General features: G+C 53.6%; 9 protein-coding genes across 9 annotated transcripts; 6 read left to right on the top strand and 3 right to left on the bottom strand.

Annotated features, from left to right (window-relative positions):
- Positions 1-323: 323 nt before the first annotated feature.
- Positions 324-1,287, top strand: AB675_2030 (COP9 signalosome complex subunit 7; the record flags this gene model as incomplete). The annotated part of the gene is made up of 2 exons (XM_018141969.1): positions 324-582; positions 653-1,287. 2 exons carry the CDS (start codon positions 324-326, stop codon positions 1,285-1,287), a joined length of 894 nt encoding a protein of 297 aa, XP_018002920.1.
- A 769-nt stretch (positions 1,288-2,056) lies between these two features.
- On the bottom strand, positions 2,057-3,307 carry AB675_2029 (Bud site selection protein RAX1; the record flags this gene model as incomplete). Its single annotated transcript, XM_018141967.1, has 3 exons — positions 2,057-2,293; positions 2,346-3,099; positions 3,150-3,307. 3 exons carry the CDS (start codon positions 3,305-3,307, stop codon positions 2,057-2,059), a joined length of 1,149 nt encoding a protein of 382 aa, XP_018002884.1.
- Positions 3,308-4,080: 773 nt separating this feature from the next.
- AB675_2028 (Histone acetyltransferase GCN5) lies at positions 4,081-5,557 on the bottom strand (the record flags this gene model as incomplete). Its single annotated transcript, XM_018141966.1, has 3 exons — positions 4,081-4,095; positions 4,148-5,390; positions 5,445-5,557. The coding sequence occupies 3 exons, from the start codon at positions 5,555-5,557 to the stop codon at positions 4,081-4,083; spliced, it is 1,371 nt and encodes a 456-aa protein (XP_018002673.1).
- A 517-nt stretch (positions 5,558-6,074) lies between these two features.
- AB675_2027 (uncharacterized protein) lies at positions 6,075-6,362 on the top strand (the record flags this gene model as incomplete). Its single annotated transcript, XM_018141965.1, has 2 exons — positions 6,075-6,262; positions 6,317-6,362. The coding sequence occupies 2 exons, from the start codon at positions 6,075-6,077 to the stop codon at positions 6,360-6,362; spliced, it is 234 nt and encodes a 77-aa protein (XP_018002995.1).
- Positions 6,363-6,386: 24 nt separating this feature from the next.
- AB675_2026 (DNA damage checkpoint control protein rad1) lies at positions 6,387-7,430 on the top strand (the record flags this gene model as incomplete). Its single annotated transcript, XM_018141964.1, has 1 exon — positions 6,387-7,430. One exon carries the CDS (start codon positions 6,387-6,389, stop codon positions 7,428-7,430), a length of 1,044 nt encoding a protein of 347 aa, XP_018002910.1.
- Positions 7,431-7,718: 288 nt separating this feature from the next.
- AB675_2025 (uncharacterized protein) lies at positions 7,719-9,013 on the top strand (the record flags this gene model as incomplete). Its single annotated transcript, XM_018141963.1, has 3 exons — positions 7,719-8,002; positions 8,051-8,334; positions 8,490-9,013. 3 exons carry the CDS (start codon positions 7,719-7,721, stop codon positions 9,011-9,013), a joined length of 1,092 nt encoding a protein of 363 aa, XP_018002847.1.
- Positions 9,014-9,225: 212 nt separating this feature from the next.
- AB675_2024 (Histone acetyltransferase mst2) lies at positions 9,226-14,297 on the bottom strand (the record flags this gene model as incomplete). Its single annotated transcript, XM_018141962.1, has 5 exons — positions 9,226-9,305; positions 9,369-9,532; positions 9,587-10,052; positions 10,224-10,426; positions 10,867-14,297. 5 exons carry the CDS (start codon positions 14,295-14,297, stop codon positions 9,226-9,228), a joined length of 4,344 nt encoding a protein of 1,447 aa, XP_018002683.1.
- Positions 14,298-14,820: 523 nt separating this feature from the next.
- On the top strand, positions 14,821-15,056 carry AB675_2023 (uncharacterized protein; the record flags this gene model as incomplete). The annotated part of the gene is made up of 2 exons (XM_018141961.1): positions 14,821-14,883; positions 14,937-15,056. 2 exons carry the CDS (start codon positions 14,821-14,823, stop codon positions 15,054-15,056), a joined length of 183 nt encoding a protein of 60 aa, XP_018002828.1.
- Positions 15,057-16,594: 1,538 nt separating this feature from the next.
- Positions 16,595-18,761, top strand: AB675_2022 (Conserved oligomeric Golgi complex subunit 6; the record flags this gene model as incomplete). Its single annotated transcript, XM_018141960.1, has 2 exons — positions 16,595-16,885; positions 16,947-18,761. The coding sequence occupies 2 exons, from the start codon at positions 16,595-16,597 to the stop codon at positions 18,759-18,761; spliced, it is 2,106 nt and encodes a 701-aa protein (XP_018002947.1).
- Between the last annotated feature and the right edge of the window lie 194 nt (positions 18,762-18,955).

The raw sequence follows: 18,955 nt of genomic DNA, 5'->3' as shown, positions 1-18,955 counted from the left end.
ATTCAGGGTGACTTTTGGCTCAGGCACACGAGAAACTCGCCGCAGTGTCGCAGCCACGCCCCCAGCCAGGCCCGCCGGGATTGCTGGAGTGGGCTGGCACGGACGCGGAACAAACTCAAACCTGCCAGTGAGGACGAAACCAGTTCGCCACGTGACACCGTGCTATTGATAGCCATAAGGCTGACGTGCAGCCTTGGGTGGGACACCACCACCCAATTGCCCTATGGGAAGGTTGCCTCATTCAACTACGTCTTGACTTAGTCTCCGCGCAGCATTTGGCACACTTCCTGTCAAACCACTTCGTGCAGTCGAATGCTGTCGCCATGGAGCAAGCACACGCTCGGTCTCTTGCGGCCCTGCAACAATACATCTACCAGGTCACCACTACCAAGAACGCTTCCCCACGATTTCTCGCCAATGTGATCAAACAAGCAACCGAAGCGCCTGGCACATTTGTCTTCACAGAACTTCTGCAGCTCGCCGCCATACAATCACTGAGGGCAGACGACACTCCTGCCGAGTTTCGCGCATACCTGACCATCCTTGAGATCTTCAGTTGGGGCACCTATGACGAGTACAAGCGTAAGTCTTCCCACGTTTCGAGTCAAGCCTGAAACCTGCCACGCATCATGTAATTGACTTCCTTCGGTAGAAACTCCCAGTCTACCAGAGCTCAATGAAGCTCAGACACATAAACTGGAACAGCTCAGTTTGCTAACACTCGCCTCGCCTTTCGTCAATGCCAGCCCGGGCAGCAATAGCCTCACCTACGCCACGCTGCTAGCCGCATTGTCCCTGCCTGACGCAGCCGCCCTGGAGTCACTGGTCACATCATGCATCTACTCAGGTCTCTTGACAGCCCGGTTATCGCCCACCTCCGACCCTCCTGCTGTACACATTCACACTGTCGCTCCACTGCGGGATCTCCGACCACAGTCTCTCCCGGCGATGCTCCAGATCTTGGCTACCTGGTCAAAGCGCTGCGACGGTGTGATTGTAGACCTTGAGAACCACATCAACAACATCAAGCAGCAGGCCCTTCATCGACATCAGCTGGCAACAAAGCGACAGGGCGTCATCGACAAGGCTGTGGTGTATGGTGACGCACCGGGTAAGAAGAGCGGTAAAGGCGACGGCCAACGTGGCAGCAAGCGAGATCTGGACGATGGTGCAGTCAGCGATGACGAGGTCATGGAGATGGACGAAGGCATTGGAGAGATCGACAGCGGCCGAGGCGGCTCAAGCAGTGCTGCACGGGGTACAAAGCGTGGCCGAGGTCGGGGCTGAAGGGCAGTGCTGCACGTCATACTCAAGACGCCAATTATCCGTCGCACAGAGATGGCTAGTAAGCTATCACAATCTGATGAACGACGGCCCAAACCAACAGCACTACGTCCAAGATGGAAGATCCCGCTGCGTACATTCGCAAGCGCAGCCTAGAAGCTCAGTCTGGACTCGCTCCATGGCGGGAAGGCCACTCCAAAGAAGACGACAAGCCCACGACGATAGCAGCTTGAGCTCAGAGAGGTTGAGCTGGCCATAACACGGCCGGGCAGGCGAGTTTAATGGGTTATGAGAATCCATTCGGCGAGAATGCATAGATAGATAGAACCACGAGATGCCCCTGTCACGGCAATTTGATGACAGGACTCGCTGATTCTTGACGACTTCGTCGCAAGCATGCGAAGATTACCTCCGCCTAGCAAGATGCTTCTGAGAGGAATCGAATAGCAGATTGTACACACGGGCTGTCAAATGAGCAAGTTAGACGAAGCAGATCCATATGTCTCGATTGTCCCAGTGTAGCTTTCGATGTGGCCTCTGCCAGTGTTCTACAGCAAGTAGTCTGCGTTCTGTGCACAGCAGCCCACGTGTCTGCCGTGTGTCCTGTGCATCATTCCCAGCAAAGTCCCCGAGAACCAGTACACCGCCGCTGATCCGGATATGTGCCCTCTGAATATTTGTCTTCGTGCATCTCGTCACTCATTAAATCCTACCGCCGTCTGTGGTGCAATCTAGCGAACCCCTGTGACCCAGTACAATCCAAGTACAGGACCTAGAAGTCCGCCCCCGGCACGAAGATGAACAGCACACTGAGCGCGACTGCGGCTGCAACAAACATAAGCGACGCCATCATTGCTCGTGTAAGTAGCAATTTCCGCACGAAAGGTTCCCGGATGCGCGCCCAGCTCATGAAGGTGTATTCACTAAATCCCAGATAGGCGGCCACGACATCGATCTTGTACTGGTAGGAGACCAGGAAATAGCAGCCAATCGTGAATGGGAGGATCAGCTAGGAGCTGGTTAGCAGATGCATAGAGAAGCTTCGGAATCGGTGAACTTACCCAGCATCTGGTATGGCGAGGAATGCTTCGCAAAATCATGAAGAAACCTCCCCAGAATCCAGCCATCAGACTTGCCAGCCCAATGATCAATCTGATGAGCACCGATAAAGGCACAAGGTTTCCCAGCGCCTTTGCCTGCAGAAATCCTGGGAATGCATCGCGCTCCATAGCCTGGAAGACATAGTCTTTCGCATCATCAAAAACCTCTGGATCGTCGCGCCCTTCTTCTTCGATGCTGTGTATTATCCGATTCAGCATACTCTGTGGCAAGACAATCTCTCGCTCGGAGCCGGGCAGGATGAAAGTGTAAAGTATCTTCTCGGCTGATGCCTTGATGTCCTGACGCGCGACCGTGTGGCCGGGAGAGTTGGAGTCAGTTTGCGGCTGGTCGGATCCCATGAAGCTGGGTCTAGTGGGCCCTTCGGAGTGCGGCGAAGGTTTGGGTTCGTGAGATGGCCGGCTAAAGTTCATATTCGAATGCTGTGAGGTCATGCTATGAGCTGGGGACTGGTTGGTTCCGCTGCTATCCTTGTGCTGGTGGCGCAGAAATGCGGACAGACGCTGTTCGCTGCTGCGCTTTTCGTTGCTCGAGGGGTGTGATTCGGCTTCGCCTAGTGACTCTCCGAAGTTCTCGAGGAGGGCGGAAGAGCGCTTCGAGGTGGCTTTCTCCATATCAGGTGTCTCGACGAGCATCGACCTGCGAAGTTCGCGAACGTAGTGTCGGCATAGCGACATGTGTTGGGAGACATCGAGCCTGTTTACTGTTAGCGCCTGCGCCGCAGGAGTTGGGGTGGGAGTCTGTACCAGAAATCAAGGTAGTCGACTGATCGTTGCTGGTCGCGCATGTAGATATAGAACGAGAACAGATCTACTGGTGCGAGCGTCCGCCTGCCCAGGACTTCCATTAATGTTGGCAGGCGATTGCGCTGCTCCAGCTCTTGGTCGCCCGTTAAGATAGGCATCTCGTGGTTTGATCGCAGGATCTTAGAGGCGTACGCAGGCCGGCAGTGGCCGTCGAAAGAGAGCGCAATTGCGCGTGACTCAACTGTCGCTTGCCAGAAGGTATTAAGTAGTGTGTGTTCGGGTTGAGGCGCAGTAGTACTGGCTGGTGTTACAGGTGAGGTTGGAGGTGTCTCGGAAGGACGATCGCGTTCGATGGCTGGTTGTACGTCGCGAATCTGGTTGCCAGCAGCTTTCGCAGATGTCGAATGCAAACGCAAAACTGGATTGCGACGAGGACGAGTAACAATGGATCAAGCACAACAAAAGTTTGTCAGTTCAGAGGTCGAGGCACAGACTGTAACTCGTGAGGAATGAGGAAGGTCACGGCCGCTGTGAGTGGCTGATCGGGGCGGAGGCACTAGCGAAATGCAATCTCGATCCAAGATGATGCGCCTACTGCGTACTACGCGTACGATTACACAGACATCCGAATACCGTCCATGATGAGCGACAAACTTTCTTTCTTGTTGCTCATGAGCTCTGCTAATGAACGCCGACTCGTTTTGCTCTTCGAGACTGGCAGTGATGGCTGCCCATTGACTCCGACATATGGCGTCCATTCACTGTGATTTCCAAAGGACTCCCTTTCCCTCAGAACGCCTCTGCTTTGGGGGTATCTCTAAATGCATTTCATGGTCTCATAACCAAACGCCTGTACTTGTGATCAGGAACCATCGCTGCGGCGTTTGTCTTGCCACGCATTTGACCTCCTCGACGGGCTCCTCGACAAGGCTTAATCAGCAAGGTGCTGTAAAACATTAGTAAATGCGCACGCGTCAGTCATGAGTACCACTACTTACCGACCACTCTGGAATGGCCTTGATCTGCTGCCACATGAACTTCTCAAGCTTGTTGGCACTCTTTGCGTATGGCGTAGTTTCGTTATTGTAACGCCGGCAGTTGTCGAAGATCAGCTTAGCTTCCTTGATGAAATCTTCCGGACGAGGATACAAGTCGTTGGACAATCTCTCCTCCATGGTTGACAAATCCATTGGCTCCTTGATGACCTCGTAGTAGTCTGGCACCTCGTCACGGTTGACGGGCTGAGCAAAGGGCCAAGCAGAGGTGTGGTTTTGCATGTCGTTGAGCAGATGAAGAAGCTGATTGTAATTCGGACCATGACGAGGCTGTCGAGACAGCTCATCCATGGACGGTGACCAACCAGACTCTCTGATGGCCGGGATTGACAAGGGGTCAATGGGTACCACGCCATTCGCCCAAGCAGCTGGAGGAGGATGCAGGATGTGAGACTTGCTAACAGCTCTGATCTTGGCTTGCACCGCCTCTTTCTGCTTCTGCAGCATGCGAGGCACCTCCAGATAGCGAATCTTTGGAAGCATGCTGCATTGCATGATCGTACCACCTTCATAGTCCTTGATGTAGCCCATCCAAATAGACTTGTCGAGCGTGATCTCCTTGGTGAAGCCTTGCTTCTTGAAATAGCCAATGGCATAATTGTCAGCATAGGTGAGGAAGTGCATGATAGGAGACGTCGCCTTAACATAGTCTTTCAAGTGGGCCATGAGATGAGCGCCGTAGCCTTTGACTTGCTGGTCGGAACTAATGGCGCAGAAGACGATCTCGGCGAACTGGCGTGAGTTGAACGGGCGATATGTGATTCCACCGACGACTTCGAGGGGCTGCTTAATGATAGCGATAGACAAATGAGTCTTGTCGTAGACGAGGCGCGCAATGTAGTCTTTCGGCATCTTGGGCAACTGTTTCTGGAAGATACATTTGAGACCCGTCAGGATGATGTTGCTGCTGTGAGAGTTGTCATTATTGACGACTTGGAACTCGATTTGACCTTGCTTCTCTTCGAGAACGGCTGGCTTGTCTGGAAAGCCTTCGGGAAAGGTGACGGGTGTAGCGGTGATTCGAGGGCTCTTCGGCGATGCAGTCTGCAGATTGTCAGTACCGGTTTCAGCCATTTCAACGTCGACATCAGCGTGAGCCTCGGTCGTAGCGACGACAGCATCAGCATCAGACAGGCGAATGACGGGATTCATGGGTCGACCGGAGGCGCTGATGGTGTAGCCATGACTGTCGAGAAGAGGCGGCGGTGCTTCATCAATGGTAGTATCGTCACTGTCTTACATATTTTCGAGCTCGGATGACATATCGAGATCCAGGGGATATGCGCCGGGTTGTTCGATGAAGTAGCCGAGTCGTGGTCTCGCGGATTCATGGAGGACAGGTGGTGTTGCCATGGTGGGCTGGGAGGGATGCGCTTACGTTTGAATCCTTTGCGCCGTTGAGGCTCGGCGACTCTGTGCGTGCCTTTTTGGACCGGGAGGAAGATGCATCCTCTGAGGCCTTCCTCTTGACAGTGACTGCGTGGATCAGTCAGTTGAATTCACTTCCGATAGGTGGGGACTCTGGGGAATGAGATTCACTGACCATCTACTGCATGATTATTGGGAGCCATGATTGTAGGCTAGTAGTATTGCCTCCCAGAAGGGTAGTATAGAGCATAAGTGACCACAACAGTATAATGCATGCGCAGTAGAACGACGGTCCTAGCAGAGGAACATCACTGTGAAGAAGAGAGGGCGGGAGGGAAGCATGTAGTCTACAAGCGCAATCGCGACGCCACAGCCAAGAGTCACCAGCCTCACCAGCAGCCACAGTTCTGTACTGCCAGAAGATCACTGTAACAAGTTGAACTTCCCTTTTGTTCACTCCTACAGCTTGTCGCAGATAACCTTGCCCCCTACAATCGCGTCCATGTCTCTTCAGGAGGTCTGGGACGCTGCTGCACGCAGCCCATTCGAACCGTCGATCTCCAAAGACAGTCAATTGTACACTGGGTTCGCCCTCGTACTCCTTGGAGTCGTTCTCTCTGGCCTGTTCGGCTTGAACAGATCTTTGGGCGCACTTCCACTATACGCGATCCCAGCTTCTCTCTGCTTTGGGTAAGTACTCGAGGCAAGGTCTCGCCTATCTGCAAATTGTCTGACGCGTTATAGCTTTGGAGCCGTGTACACGATCTGCGGCGTGGGAGTGTACGTCTGATATGGCAACGTGTTGAATGACACGATGGAACAACAGCCAGCTTTCTCGGCCGTGTCGACGTCGATCCGTCAGCTGCACCATATCCTGCGGTCCATATCATTTGCACCAAAGGCCGAGGTTCGGATATCGAAAGATGGCATACGGTTTTGTGTCGACGAAGCCAGAGTCATACAGGGCATCACTTTCCTCGACAAGAGTCTCTTCACAAGCTACGACTTCAATGAAGAAGAGTTGACCGAGCTTCCGCCTTTTGAGGTCTCGATGCCCGCAATCTTGGAGACACTGCAGATCTTTGGTCTTTCCGAGGTGAGCGCGCGAAGGGAAGGTGGAGGATTCTCATCGTCAGCAACAAATGCATTTACCACACCAGCACTAGCGCTAGCGGGGTCATGCCGACTCTCATACGCAGCCGATGGTGCGCCTTTGAGCATAACCATCATCGAAGGTCCCACCACCACAACTGCTGAATTGAACACATACTCGGTAAACACAGAGTACAGCGACGACGGAATGATTCCCCTGGATCGGGACTCTCTCTATCTAAAGACAATAATGCCTAGCTCGATCCTGTCCGATGCTATTTCAGAGCTGTCTGGCACAAATCCCGACGTACTTCTTCTCAACGTTTCTGCAACATCCGCACCATTGCTGTCATTCGAAGGACAGGGCGGTCCATTAGGTGATGTGGTCGTCGATTATCTCGTTGAGGCCAAGAACGAGCCTGGACTTCCGTCAAAGAAGAAACAGCCGTCTGTCACCGAGACGTTCGCAGTCAAAACCGGGGAAGGCACTCCTGCTAGAATCAAAACCAGGTATAAGTTCGATCTTATCAAAAAGGCTGGTCGGGCGATGCAATTGGCGAATAAAGTCTCGCTGAGACAGGATTCACAGGGTGTGCTCAGTCTGCAGTTTCTCGTGGACACCAGTAGGGGCTTCTCTGGTAGCACGCAAGCTGTCGGTCGAAGTGAGCCTCTCTTCATCGATTTCAGATTCCTGCCGTTGGTAGACGAGGATAGTGAAGATGATGCTAGTGACGAAGCAGATGACGATGAGAACAGCGAGTTGTGAATGCAACTTACTTCACTTCGTGGCCCCATGCTTCTACTATTTATTCCCACCTTCTCCCCTCTGCTCATGTTGTCCTCCTTCATCCTTTGCACCGACCAACACACTTTCTCTTTCTATCCTTGGTATTTGACCAAGTCCTGCCTTCTCAGATCCCGTTTTCCTCTCATCGCTTCTCCATTATCTTCCCTTCGAAAATCTACTCATTTTGTTGTATACCGCCGTTTCCTTGGTCCAGTTCTGATCATCGTTCCATTATCCTATCCAAGATCGCACCAGACCAAGCCAAAGATGTCTGCAGCCCAGCGTGGTCTGCTCAACGATGACTACGATGAGACGTTCACCGACGACAGGGCCATGAATGAGCCTGATTCTGACGGCAACTTCACAGACCCGATGTCAGACACTGACAGACCCGATGTTCGTCCGACAAAGAAGCAGCGCCTAGGAGTCACGACCCAAACAAAGGTGCCAGTCACGAAGGGCAAAAAGGTTGCGGAGGCAAAACGAGTCACTCGAAACCGAATCCCAATGTTCTACAGAAGCGACAAGCACAATTACTTCACAGCAGCATGGTAAGATGCGGCCTGAGTGAATCTTGGTTACCTGCTAATGTGACGCAGGTGGAATGAAGTCTCGCGCAAGGATGAATTCTGGAAAGACTTCGAAAAGAAGGTCCCGGAGTCAGTCCTTCGATCCCGTCTACAAATCAGGATCAACACTGGCATCCCAGCACCGCAAAGTCCTATCAAGCACCAGGTCGTTGCACCAGCGAAAAGTCGAAGCAATTACACAGACCTCGGAGCTGAGCAGGAGGAGGCAGAGGATGAGCATGAAGAATCGCCCACTGAACGGACGTTGAGGTCATCCGCGAGGGAACCACAGCCAGCACCGGCAGCTGTCATAGGTACGAGCTCGCTGCCTTCCCCTTTCCCCTTTCGAAGTCTTACTTATTTTTTTACAGGAGAGGTACCGATGGCCAGACCCGTAGACAGAGATGACGCCCCTGTAATGGAAGAGGACCAAATTACTGCTGCTGCTGACTCTCTGTGCCTGCGGTAGGTCCATCTGGCCCTATGAAGCTGGAACGCAGAACGTCCTCGACAGTCATGGACTTCCCAGCAGAGGAGTCAAAGACCAGGTCTGTGGCAGGCGCCGTCAATAACGACATAGGTGAGATGGTTGCTCGAGCATTTCTCTCGCCCAATGCATTGAAACCGATCGGGAAAGGTCAGTCAGTCAAACAAGAACCTGGTGATATCAAGAAGGAAGAATCCCACGACAAAGCAGACTTCAGCCCGTCACCCTGGTACCTCGTTTATCATCAAGGAAAGCCACACATCATCAAGGAGACGGACATCTACACTGCCAAGCTAGACGGATGTCCACAAGATCTCGTCGACATTGAAGGAATGCCTGTCATGGTCGACCGAGCCCGACTAGTGCCAGCAGACGTAGCGTTGCTTGCGATGCAACGATGGGCCGCCGGAGAAGAGCACGTCGGCGGCGGCCGCAGGATCAAACGTGAGAGGCATGATCCGGACTTGGACGGTAAGCCGGTCGTGGTAGACGACTCTGATGACTGAGTGCGAAGAAATGCTGCTCACAGACAGCGTTTTAGAGAGGAGCCACTAAAATCCGGTAGACCTGGATATGGTAAGTCTTACGGACGGCGAGATTCCACAGCAGTCCAATAGCACCACGAATGCTACGCGATGGTTTTCTGGAGGAAGGTCATTGTGAAGGTGAATTCTTTGCACAGGGCTTATCGCGATTCTGAGAATCACCACCATCGCAATCAGAGCTTCTCCTTCTTCCCTTTCTTCGAGGACCGCCACCCAGATCTTGTGGCGCCACCATCTAGCTCAATCACATTGCCTGAGGGTCAGTTATCAGTTCCAAGATCGTCACATCATGAAGGCTATGGCTGCGAAGACTTACCGACAGCATGCGCGCCGGCCATGGTGGAGAGGTAGATAACGAGTCCAGCCAGATCTTCAGGCTTGCCAACGCGACCAGTCGGCTGGCCTGCGTTGAGCGTATCGCTGAACTTCTCCATTCCATAGTTCGTCATCCGCGAGGGGAAGACACCCGGACAGATGCAGCTAGCCATCAATGTCAGCTCAATATCCCCATAAGCCTTCCAGGGAGCCACTCACTTGACGTTAATGTTCTTCGGCGCCAATTTGCTGGCCTGAACCCTGCTCAGATGAATACACGCCGCCTTGCTCGGCCCATAACTGAAGGTCCCGTGCCCCGGCGCCGCCAAACCCCCATCATCACCCGTCGTCACATCCACAGTCGTAATCCCCGCCATACTCGCAATGTTAATGACTCTGCCAGGCGTCTCCGGACTCGCCTCCTTCAGCAACAACGGCTCCAGCCCAACAGTCATGTAGAAGATCGAGCTGACGTTCAAGCGCATAAGCTTGTCCCATGCCGATTCCGGGAAGTCGTCGTAGGGAGCGCCCCAGGTGGCGCCGGTGTTATTGACGAGGACGGTCAGGCGGTCAGTTTGCTTCTTGACGGCGGCTACAAGGGCATCGCAGCCGGCTTTGTCTTTGAGGTCGGCGACGATGTAGCTGCATTTGCCGGGGCCGAGGGCGTTGAGGCGGTCGGTTGTCTCTGGGGTTGGGAAAGCAAGACGTCAGTTCACGCGTGCTCTGCTCGACGCTCAAACCGTCTCTTGCATCGTAGAGTCCCGTGACAGAACGCCCGACTCATCAAAGATGGTTTGTAGCTTGGCGACAGCACCTCGCAACAACCAAGACCTAGTAGAAGGACATCAAGACTCACTTTTGAGCTCACTCTCCTTCCGACTTGCAATAATAACACGAGCACCGCCTTGTATGAATCCAGAAGCAGCCATCTCGCCGATTCCAGTGCCTCCGCCCGTGACTAAGGCCACGATGTGCGAGCAGTCGAACAGCCGAGAGGGCGTTAGATTCGCCCCGGAGGAGGCGTGGGCGTGCGACATGTTGTGTTCGTGTTGCTGATGACTTCTAAGTTAGTACAAAGAGAAGAATCTGCTGCTTAATCTACTGAAGAAACGGAAGTGCTCGCGAAGATACCTGAAATGTGTCTGTGACACGGAGAAGGTTGTGACTGCTCGCTACCGAGACTATGAGGATTCGGCGTCCTCTATACGGGGAGACGTTCGTGCCTCGGCTCTCCACACAAGATGCCGTCAACTTGAATGTCAGGGGTCCAGGGCTTAACGATGCAGATGGATTTGATTGGTCTGCAGAAATCTGACTGCCTTTGTCCTTGCTGTGAACTTGCAACACGCCGGCATTGGTGGTGAATCAGATGCTCGCTTTGAGAGCAGTACACGACACGTTGCTAGGCTCGAATACAAGGCAAGGTGCTTGACGCACAATAGAGTGAGCGAAGAGCTGACCAGGACAGTATCCATGAACAAATAAAGGTATCTAACAACCAAGAATCAATCATCATCCTCCCAGGTGCATCTTCGTCCTCTTCGTCATCATCCTCGTCTTCGGCGGCTGAGCTGGCGTCTTGCGCTAGCTCAACGACGTCGGCTACCGCGTCGTCATCGTCATCTTCCTCCTCACTGCTACTAGCATCCCCTTCGTCTGGCTCAGCATCGGGATCTTTCTCTTCATCATCGTCGTCTTCCTCATCTTCCTCCCCCGAGCTGCTGCCTTCTTCCTCCTCTCCGTCGTCCTCGCCTTCCTCTTCTTCCGAGGATCCTGTTGATTGAGCAGCAACCTCAATCTCTGCATCGGTGGACCCATCTTCGTCCTCGTCCTTATCATCATCCTGTCCATCCAAGCTCGCCATTTCAACATTCGCCAAGCCACTGCGCCGACCACTACGACGTACAGGGGTGGACGGCTTATCCTCTGAACCGCCCCTCGTCGATCTGCCATTGACGCTACCGCCTGCAGTGCGCGGCGAGCTCCTAGTCGCTGGTGGTGCGGCGGGACTGGATTTCTGACCGAGGGCATTGAGGCGGCCAAAGGCGGTCGTGGCGTTTCGTTTCTTGATGTTGCGGTTGCGAAGCATCGAGGCAGGAATCGGAGGAGTAATCTGGAAGCGCATTGCAGGGATAGACTGGGTGCGGTAGGCGAGTGCGTAACCACTGAGGCTTTCTCCTGCTTCCGGAGCCGGGCCAGCGTCCGTCGAAGCGCCGTTCGTCAGGCCATTGACCTGTATCCCGTCTCGATCGGCTGCTGCATTCGTGTTCAGTAAGTCTGTTGTTGGCGGTCCGGGAGGTACAGATTCAACGGGTGTGGCGGCCGGCTCTTCTTGTTCCGTGGGCGAGCGAGATAGTGGTACGGAGGTGGTCTTCGGAGATACAGCCGCAGTGCCGGCCTTGCCCAGCTTCGCAGCTTGACTTTCTTCGTCTTCGTCCTCGATATCCTCCTCACGCGGGGCGATCGTCGCCATCGGCTGATTGTCGAGATGTGCTTGGTCGCTGCGTCCCATCACATACGGTGTCCAGATCAATCTTTCAGGCCGTAGTTTGCGATGCTTCTTCGAGTCGAAGTCGTGCACAATGGTCTCGTACAGCTTTTTGTCGTAACGAATGGCGTATGTCTTGGTCACAGGATCTCGTGTGAATGCGTAGAGTCGTTCGAGTGAGTGAATGACATCGTCGGCTGTCATACCGGTCAAAAGCATGAGCTTTTTCGTGCTGAAGGGCTTCATGCCAAGTTCCAGTAGGTGCCGAGATATTGTCAGATCCCAATATGCACGGTAAGCTGTCAAGCCCATGTCTGACAGTGGCTTCTCGGGAGAGCCTTCCTTTTCCTCGATGCGTGTGAGAAGGTACGAGAAGTCGATCAGGAACGTGGCGTACCCCTTACGCTGGTGGATAGGCATGACGAGGATGCAGCTGACGTTGTTCTGGCTTGCTGGTCGCTTCTCTTTGCTGAAGTAGCCAACGAAATGGTAGCCGGTCTCATCGAACTCGGTGAGAATATAGAACAAGAAAGGCTCGACGTCGTAGTACAGAGTCTTTGAGCCAAGAAACATTTTCGCCATCAGGCACAAGCATTGACAGTATTCTGTTTTCTTGCGTCCGTCCACCTCCCATATCGAGATGCTGCCATCTCGGTAGATCTCGTCGCCAGGAGGATGTTTTGCGGGACACTTCAGCTTGTGTCGATATGCGACGAATTCGGACGGCAGGTATTTCAAGCAGAACTCGCAGATAAATAGTCGCGACTCATGCGAGTATTCTTCGGGATATGGAGCTGCATAAAACGTGTCGATGACGAACTTGCCGAATTGTATACACTTGATCTTGCTCGGAGGCCCGGACACCGTTCGATTTGGTTTACCAGAGAGTGCATAGTCGCCATTGATCTCTACGTCAGCTGCTTCAGTAGCTCTTCGTCGCTCCTCTTCTGCTTCTTTCCGTGCATTTTCGAATATTTCGCGATCACGATGCTGAGGCAACGATCTCGATGTGTCCTGGTCCTGCTCTGAGAGAATGCCACCATAGGGCTTTGCGTCACTGTCTCTGTCCGAGAATAGAGAAGGAAAAACGACGTTGCCATTTGGCAAGGCTGGAAACTTTGGTATAGGTGGTTGATAGACGGGTGGGGGCGGGATTTTTGGTGCCTTCTGCTTTCTTACCTTCCTGCCGGGTTTCGGTGGTTTGCTCAAAATATCGTCGATCGCTTCTTGACCTAGCCGGAAGGCAAGTATGAATTTATGCGGTGGCGGCTTGTGGAATGGTCGATGTTGCAGAATACGGGCGAGTGGCACCGTTCGGGCCGGCTGCAGCGCACTTCTTGTGGAATGCGCAACGGCGCGATCTTTGGGGGTAGCGTCGGCCGTCGTCCCATCCTCGACCACTGTCGCCTTCTTCCTTCGCTTCTCCGTCCGCGGCTCCTGGGTGGGTGACCTACGCTTTCTGAGTGATCGACCACCGTCTTCGCCGTCTGATATCAGGGGTTGCTCAAAGATCGAATGCGCATTAGGTTTCTGGATTCCACGAGATACCGGCAACAGATCGCGGACGAGTCTTGGTGCCGAATTCGACGCTCGTGCTCGAGCCAGGACTGACTTGGGTGACTCCGAGTTCTGCATACATGCACTGCATCGCCAGCGCTGTCCTTGGTCGCCGGCTTTAGGGGTGTCATCTTCCGGGATACAGCTTGTGTGCGCAGGTCTGCCACAATTAATGCAAGTGGAAATGGCATCCGACGTGGCCTCGGTCGTCTCGACTGCTTTAGCACAGATGACGCAGTCTGTTTCGGTGGAAGCGTCCTCTTCTCCGCCCGACTCATCTGATTCTTCCTCGCTGTCGTCGTCGGTGTCGTTCTCGTTCTTACTTGCACCTTCTTCTTCGTCATCCTCCTCTTCTTCGCCACTTTCTTCGCTCTTGCCAGCTTCTTCGTCACTCTCGCCATCGTCGTTTTCGCTCAGGTTGTCTGCTTCGGAGCTGATGCTGGCATTGGGCAATTCTTCGACCGCAGGAGGATCATCTGCCACTTTCGTTTCCTCTTCTGCATCGTCCTCGCCCTCTTCCGAGTGCATTGTAGTGTCATTTATACCATTGTCTGGTGCAGCTTGTGTCGCAGCTGGATTTGGAGCATTCTCGTGTCCTGCTTCAGCAGCTGCACTGACGTCTTCGGAGTCATCCTCATCCATATCGGTGTTTGCCTCTTGTGCCGACCTCTGCAATTGCGCGATCAGGTCACTGTCGTCGACTCGGTCGACATCCATAGTGTCTGGAGCCGCTACCGCTACCTCGTTCGCTGTTGATGAGCCGTCTCGGGCCTCTACGGCGTCTTCCACTGCCATCAAATCCATTTTCGCCGGCGAGTCTGCCCTTGAAGTGGCAAGACTGTCCTCGGTGAAGTCTTCAGGATCCTCCGAGACAAGAGGTGGCATCTTGGGTCTCAGTCACCGCTTCGTCTGGTATATTCCACGCCGCCAACCGCCTCTTTCATTCCTCCTTGGGTATCACGAGCAGCATGCTCGTTACCATGGCGCGTCGAATTCGAATCGTTCCTGCGTCACTTTTGAGAAGGTCCGCGGAAGGGGGTGATGAGCAAGGCCGTAGTGGGGAGAAGGTAGGTTGACGCGTGGCTTGCGTACACTTGGTGGGCTTCGGAGCTTATGTACCAGCGGCAACGGGTCGAATGGGACGTTCTACGCGTGATTGGGGTGTTTGCACCATCTGATCCAAGGACTGACCATCCCGGCGCAATACTCAGCGCTCGCGAGCCATTCCAAGCGTGAAGTCGATCGGGGTTGGGCCAGCGTAATTCCGACAATCTCCGCACCGATCCAATCGAGCTCACCTGCACCACCACCGATGTCCAAGCTGCTTTTAATACCACTACCATCTCCCACCGTTAGTGAGCAAGTGTTGCCGACCCTCGTGCGCTTGGTCCGCCATCTCTCAGCAATCATGGGCGTCCCATTCGAGGCTTTGCTGCCCTATGCGATCATTGTGGGCTTCTTTGGCGTCACTGTAAAGCAGCCCAACCCACGAGCGATCCTGCCGACGATGACTGATGTGAACAGGGTGCGGGTCTGTCTACATTGAAATACTACAGAAACAACGAGAAGCCACCGCGGTGGAATCTTGATACCTGGGAAAGAAACAGCAAGTGCTCCAAGTACAGCATTATCTCAGTCGACTAATTGCCGACCAGTGATGGCTCGGGACCAGAGACTCACGGGTGTCTTCAGAGGGCAATCTGACGCTGTTGAGGCACCACCAGGCTTTGAGGGTATGTCCTGGAAAGCTCTATCTCATCGACGTGCTAACGCAGCCTTCAGTGAACAGCAGATGGAAGGTTCGCTTATCCAACACAAGCTCGAGAGAGAATGATCTAATCTGTCGCAGGCCGAGTCGCAAATCACATAAGTCGAGCACAGGTGGCCATCCGCCACGAATTCTGCGTCTTTTGTTGCGTGCAACGTGCATGGTGCTCGTCGAACAATCGCACGTACACATCATACGAAAATCGAAACAGGTTTACCCAGAGATACAAGCGTTTCATGTCCAGTGCCGTCTGCTGCCTGTATGACTAAAGTGAAATCTTGGCTGCAAAACTGCATTTGACCTCTTCCCACTCCTGGGTGCGTTTGCCAGTCTGACTTTTCACATGCAACGGTGCTTTCTCCGACACGGTTCCCGAACTGCAATTGCTGCAGGCTCAACTTCCACCAGCTAGTGATGCCGTCTCAACCGAAGACGGAACCGGGGTAGGTATTCCGTATCGAGATATACCGGCCAAGGGCGGCTAGTGGACTTCTGCCGGTCGATGTTTGGGCGCACGATGGAGGGTTCATGACCGGATCTATCGACGACAACGATTGTTTCTGTCACATTGAGCGAAAATGGACCTTGCGTTCTCGTGAGCGTTGACTACAGCCTCACACCGAAGTCGGAATCCCAAACACAGCTTGAAGAGACGCTTACAGTATTCAAGTGGGCTCAACAACATGCAGCCTTGCTTGGCGGAGATTCTGCCCGGTTCTTCACCATCGAAGGCAGCGCAGGTGCTGCAATTGCGCTTCAAGTGGCTAATCGCCTCGTTGGTGATCTGTCAACACGCGCCAACATCAAAGGCCTCGCAGCATCATGCCAGCAGTCTTGCATGTCGAACATGTTCCCGAGGAGCTTAGGGCCGACTACAGCTCTCGCACAGAGAACGCTGAGGGCGTGCCTTTGCTCGACGGCGAGACGCTCCGCATCTGCTCCGTGCACTTCGGGGCACAGCCTGATGATGCAGAGTCTGGGTCGGTCTCTCAGACAAGATCCCACATTTTCCACCAGTCTAATTCGCTTTACCGAAAAGGACCCTCTCCGCAATGATACGAAGATCATGCAGAGTCTGTTGGACAAAGTCGGGGTCCCCGCGAAGCATGATCACTATGCTGGCCTGCCTCACTGCTTCAGGATTTCCCAGTCTTCTGGAGACGCAAACATATTCTACGAATGTTGTCGCCGGTGCCAAGTGACTGATTGATCAGATGTGACCTGGTTGGAGGCATTAGATAGTGACAGATACATTGTAAGCCGCATACTTACATGTATAGCGACATCAAAACAAGTGGGCCCGCTATATGGAGTAATCCTTTTTCTTGGCGCTTCTCTGTCCTCCCTTCATGTGCCTCAAGATCCCGCATCATTTGCATAAAAGGGTGCGTGATACCTGTGAGAGCGGCCTTCAATGACTGCATCGAGCACGTTCGTGCAGGATGATCGTGATGGTCTTCTCTCGCCGGAAGGCGATGGAAGCTCCGTGAGACGCGCAAATGCTCTGTCGGCGAGGATCTCGACCGTCCTCTCAACATCATACGCAGATACCGAAATTCGGCAGGCGCTCCGGCTATTCGAATTACGCCAGACTCAAGGCGGCAGCAATGCCAGCTATGGCTCTAGCGACCTCAAGGCTCTGGCAGAGAAGGAAGTCGTTGACTCCAATGCCCAGGTTGTGGATGACTTTGGACATGTTGCGGCGGTAAGTTACAAGTTCCGGTCTGCGCACCGTTGCCCAAATGTCTTGGCTAAAATCGAGGCAGCAACTCCGGAGGGTTGGCTCGCTTCTGGCCAAGCTGAACGATACATGTGACTCCATGAGATTGCATATTCTGGCTGCTAAGCAGGAATCAAATCCTGTTCTTGAAGAGGCATCAACGCTTCTCCATCGACGGCAGGAGAGCTCAAGCAGAGAGCAGCTTCTACAAGCCTTCCAGAAGCATTTCATTCTTTCTAATGAGGATGTCAATCTGCTCACAAGTTCCGCTCAGCCGCTGACAGAAGACTTCTACACGATTCTCACACGAGTCAAGCGTATTCACAAAGACTGCGAGATACTGCTAGGCCAGGAGAACCAGAGGCTGGGACTGGAGCTTATGGAGCAGACGACACGCCATCTGGATGCCGCTTACAAGAAGCTGTACACATGGTTGCAGCGCGAGTTCAAGGGCATCGACTTGGAAGACCCTCATATAAGTGGAAATATTAGAAGAGCCCTCAGAACTCTTGCAGAACGCCCAACGTTGTTCCAGAACTGCCTGGATTTCTTTGCGCAGGCGCGCGAGGTCACACTATCAGAGTCGTTCCAGGCGGCCCTGACCGGAAGTGGCGGTAGGCAAGCGATCGAATTCTCTACGCATGATCCGCTTCGGTATGTAGGGGACATGCTGGCTTGGGTACATTCTGCTGCTGTTTCGGAGAAGGAGGCTTTGGAAGGTCTTTTCGTGTCGGACGATGACGACGTTTACAACAGACTTCGGGACGGCAGAGCCAGTGAGCCATGGGCTCGTATGCCTGCACAAGGCAGACCCAACATTCTTCCGCAAGATGAGAACGCTATCGATGACGAACAGTTCGATGGGCGCAAAGCTCTGGCAAATCTGATAGGCCGAAATATGGCGTCGGTGTGCCAGACGCTACGCCAGCGAATAGATCTCGCCATACGCAACAGTGGCAATCCCGTCTTGACCTACAAAGTCTACAATCTCCTACTCTTTTACGACAATATGTTCTCGAAGCTACTCCAGTCCGAGACGAGCCTTAATAGTACGCTTCAAGAGCTGCAAAGGTCTACGATGGAAATGTTCGAGACGACGGTAGAGCAGGAGATTTCCTCGAGCGTGGCGAGCGTGGCGGCTGAGGCTGATCTCAGCGCCCCACCAGTCCTTCAAACTGTGCTCAAGCAATTCACAGACATATGTCGGTCGCGTGGTCCACAAATGGATGAGAGAGAGCTGGAGCACCTCTTCTCGACTATGCTTGCTCGACTGCTCGATGGGTGCGCCGAGGCTGCCGTTCGGCTCCAAGACCTGCAAGCGCGAAACGTCTTCAAGGCAAACTACCTATTCACGCTGCGGTCGTCGCTGAACAGCGCTCTGTCCCATGTACCGTATGTTAGCATTCCGCTTGGTAAAGTCACGCAGGAGCTTTCGACGACACAAGAAACGCTCACTTCTTCACTGACGACAACACTGCTGGATGAGTCTGGAGTCAACGCTCTGCTGCAGGAAGCCGACACGAGACCAGACCCGACAGATCGGTGGACCTGGTTTCGCGAGAGTCTGCCAGAGGCAGGTCTCGTGCTGAACGACTTCCTGGCTTCTGGTTTCATGGATGCGCAAGATGCTTTTGCCAAGCTGAGCGATAAATCCCTGGCCAAAGACATCGTCACTGAGGCTATGGAGAGGTTCTGTGGCGAATTTGACGAGCTTGAGGGAATGATCGCTGCTGCCGACCAGAGTGAAGGCACAAATGGTCCTGTCAATGAAGGGTCTGACAACGACGAAGCATCAGGGCAGGTACCACTTCGAGACCTGTATCCTCGAACGGGCAGCGAGGTCAGAGCGCTACTCAGCTAGCAAGCTGTCCGGCCAAGGTTTTTGCCAAGTAGACATGCCGCAGCATACATGTGTCGAATCCTCACGGGACCCTTCCCAGCCATGAACTTCACGAAAGCTGTTTCTACTGACCGACGCTCCTGAGATCATCTCAAAATCATCAGCTTGGTCAACAAGATAGGTCAATGCCCTTCGCGCGTCCCTAACCAGGAAAC

Source organism: Cyphellophora attinorum (assembly GCF_001299255.1).
Source record: "Cyphellophora attinorum strain CBS 131958 chromosome Unknown Contig6, whole genome shotgun sequence".
Classification (NCBI taxonomy): domain Eukaryota; kingdom Fungi; phylum Ascomycota; class Eurotiomycetes; order Chaetothyriales; family Cyphellophoraceae; genus Cyphellophora; species Cyphellophora attinorum.
Note: the sequence above shows the minus strand (reverse complement) of the source record. Positions and strands in the feature narration are given on the sequence as shown.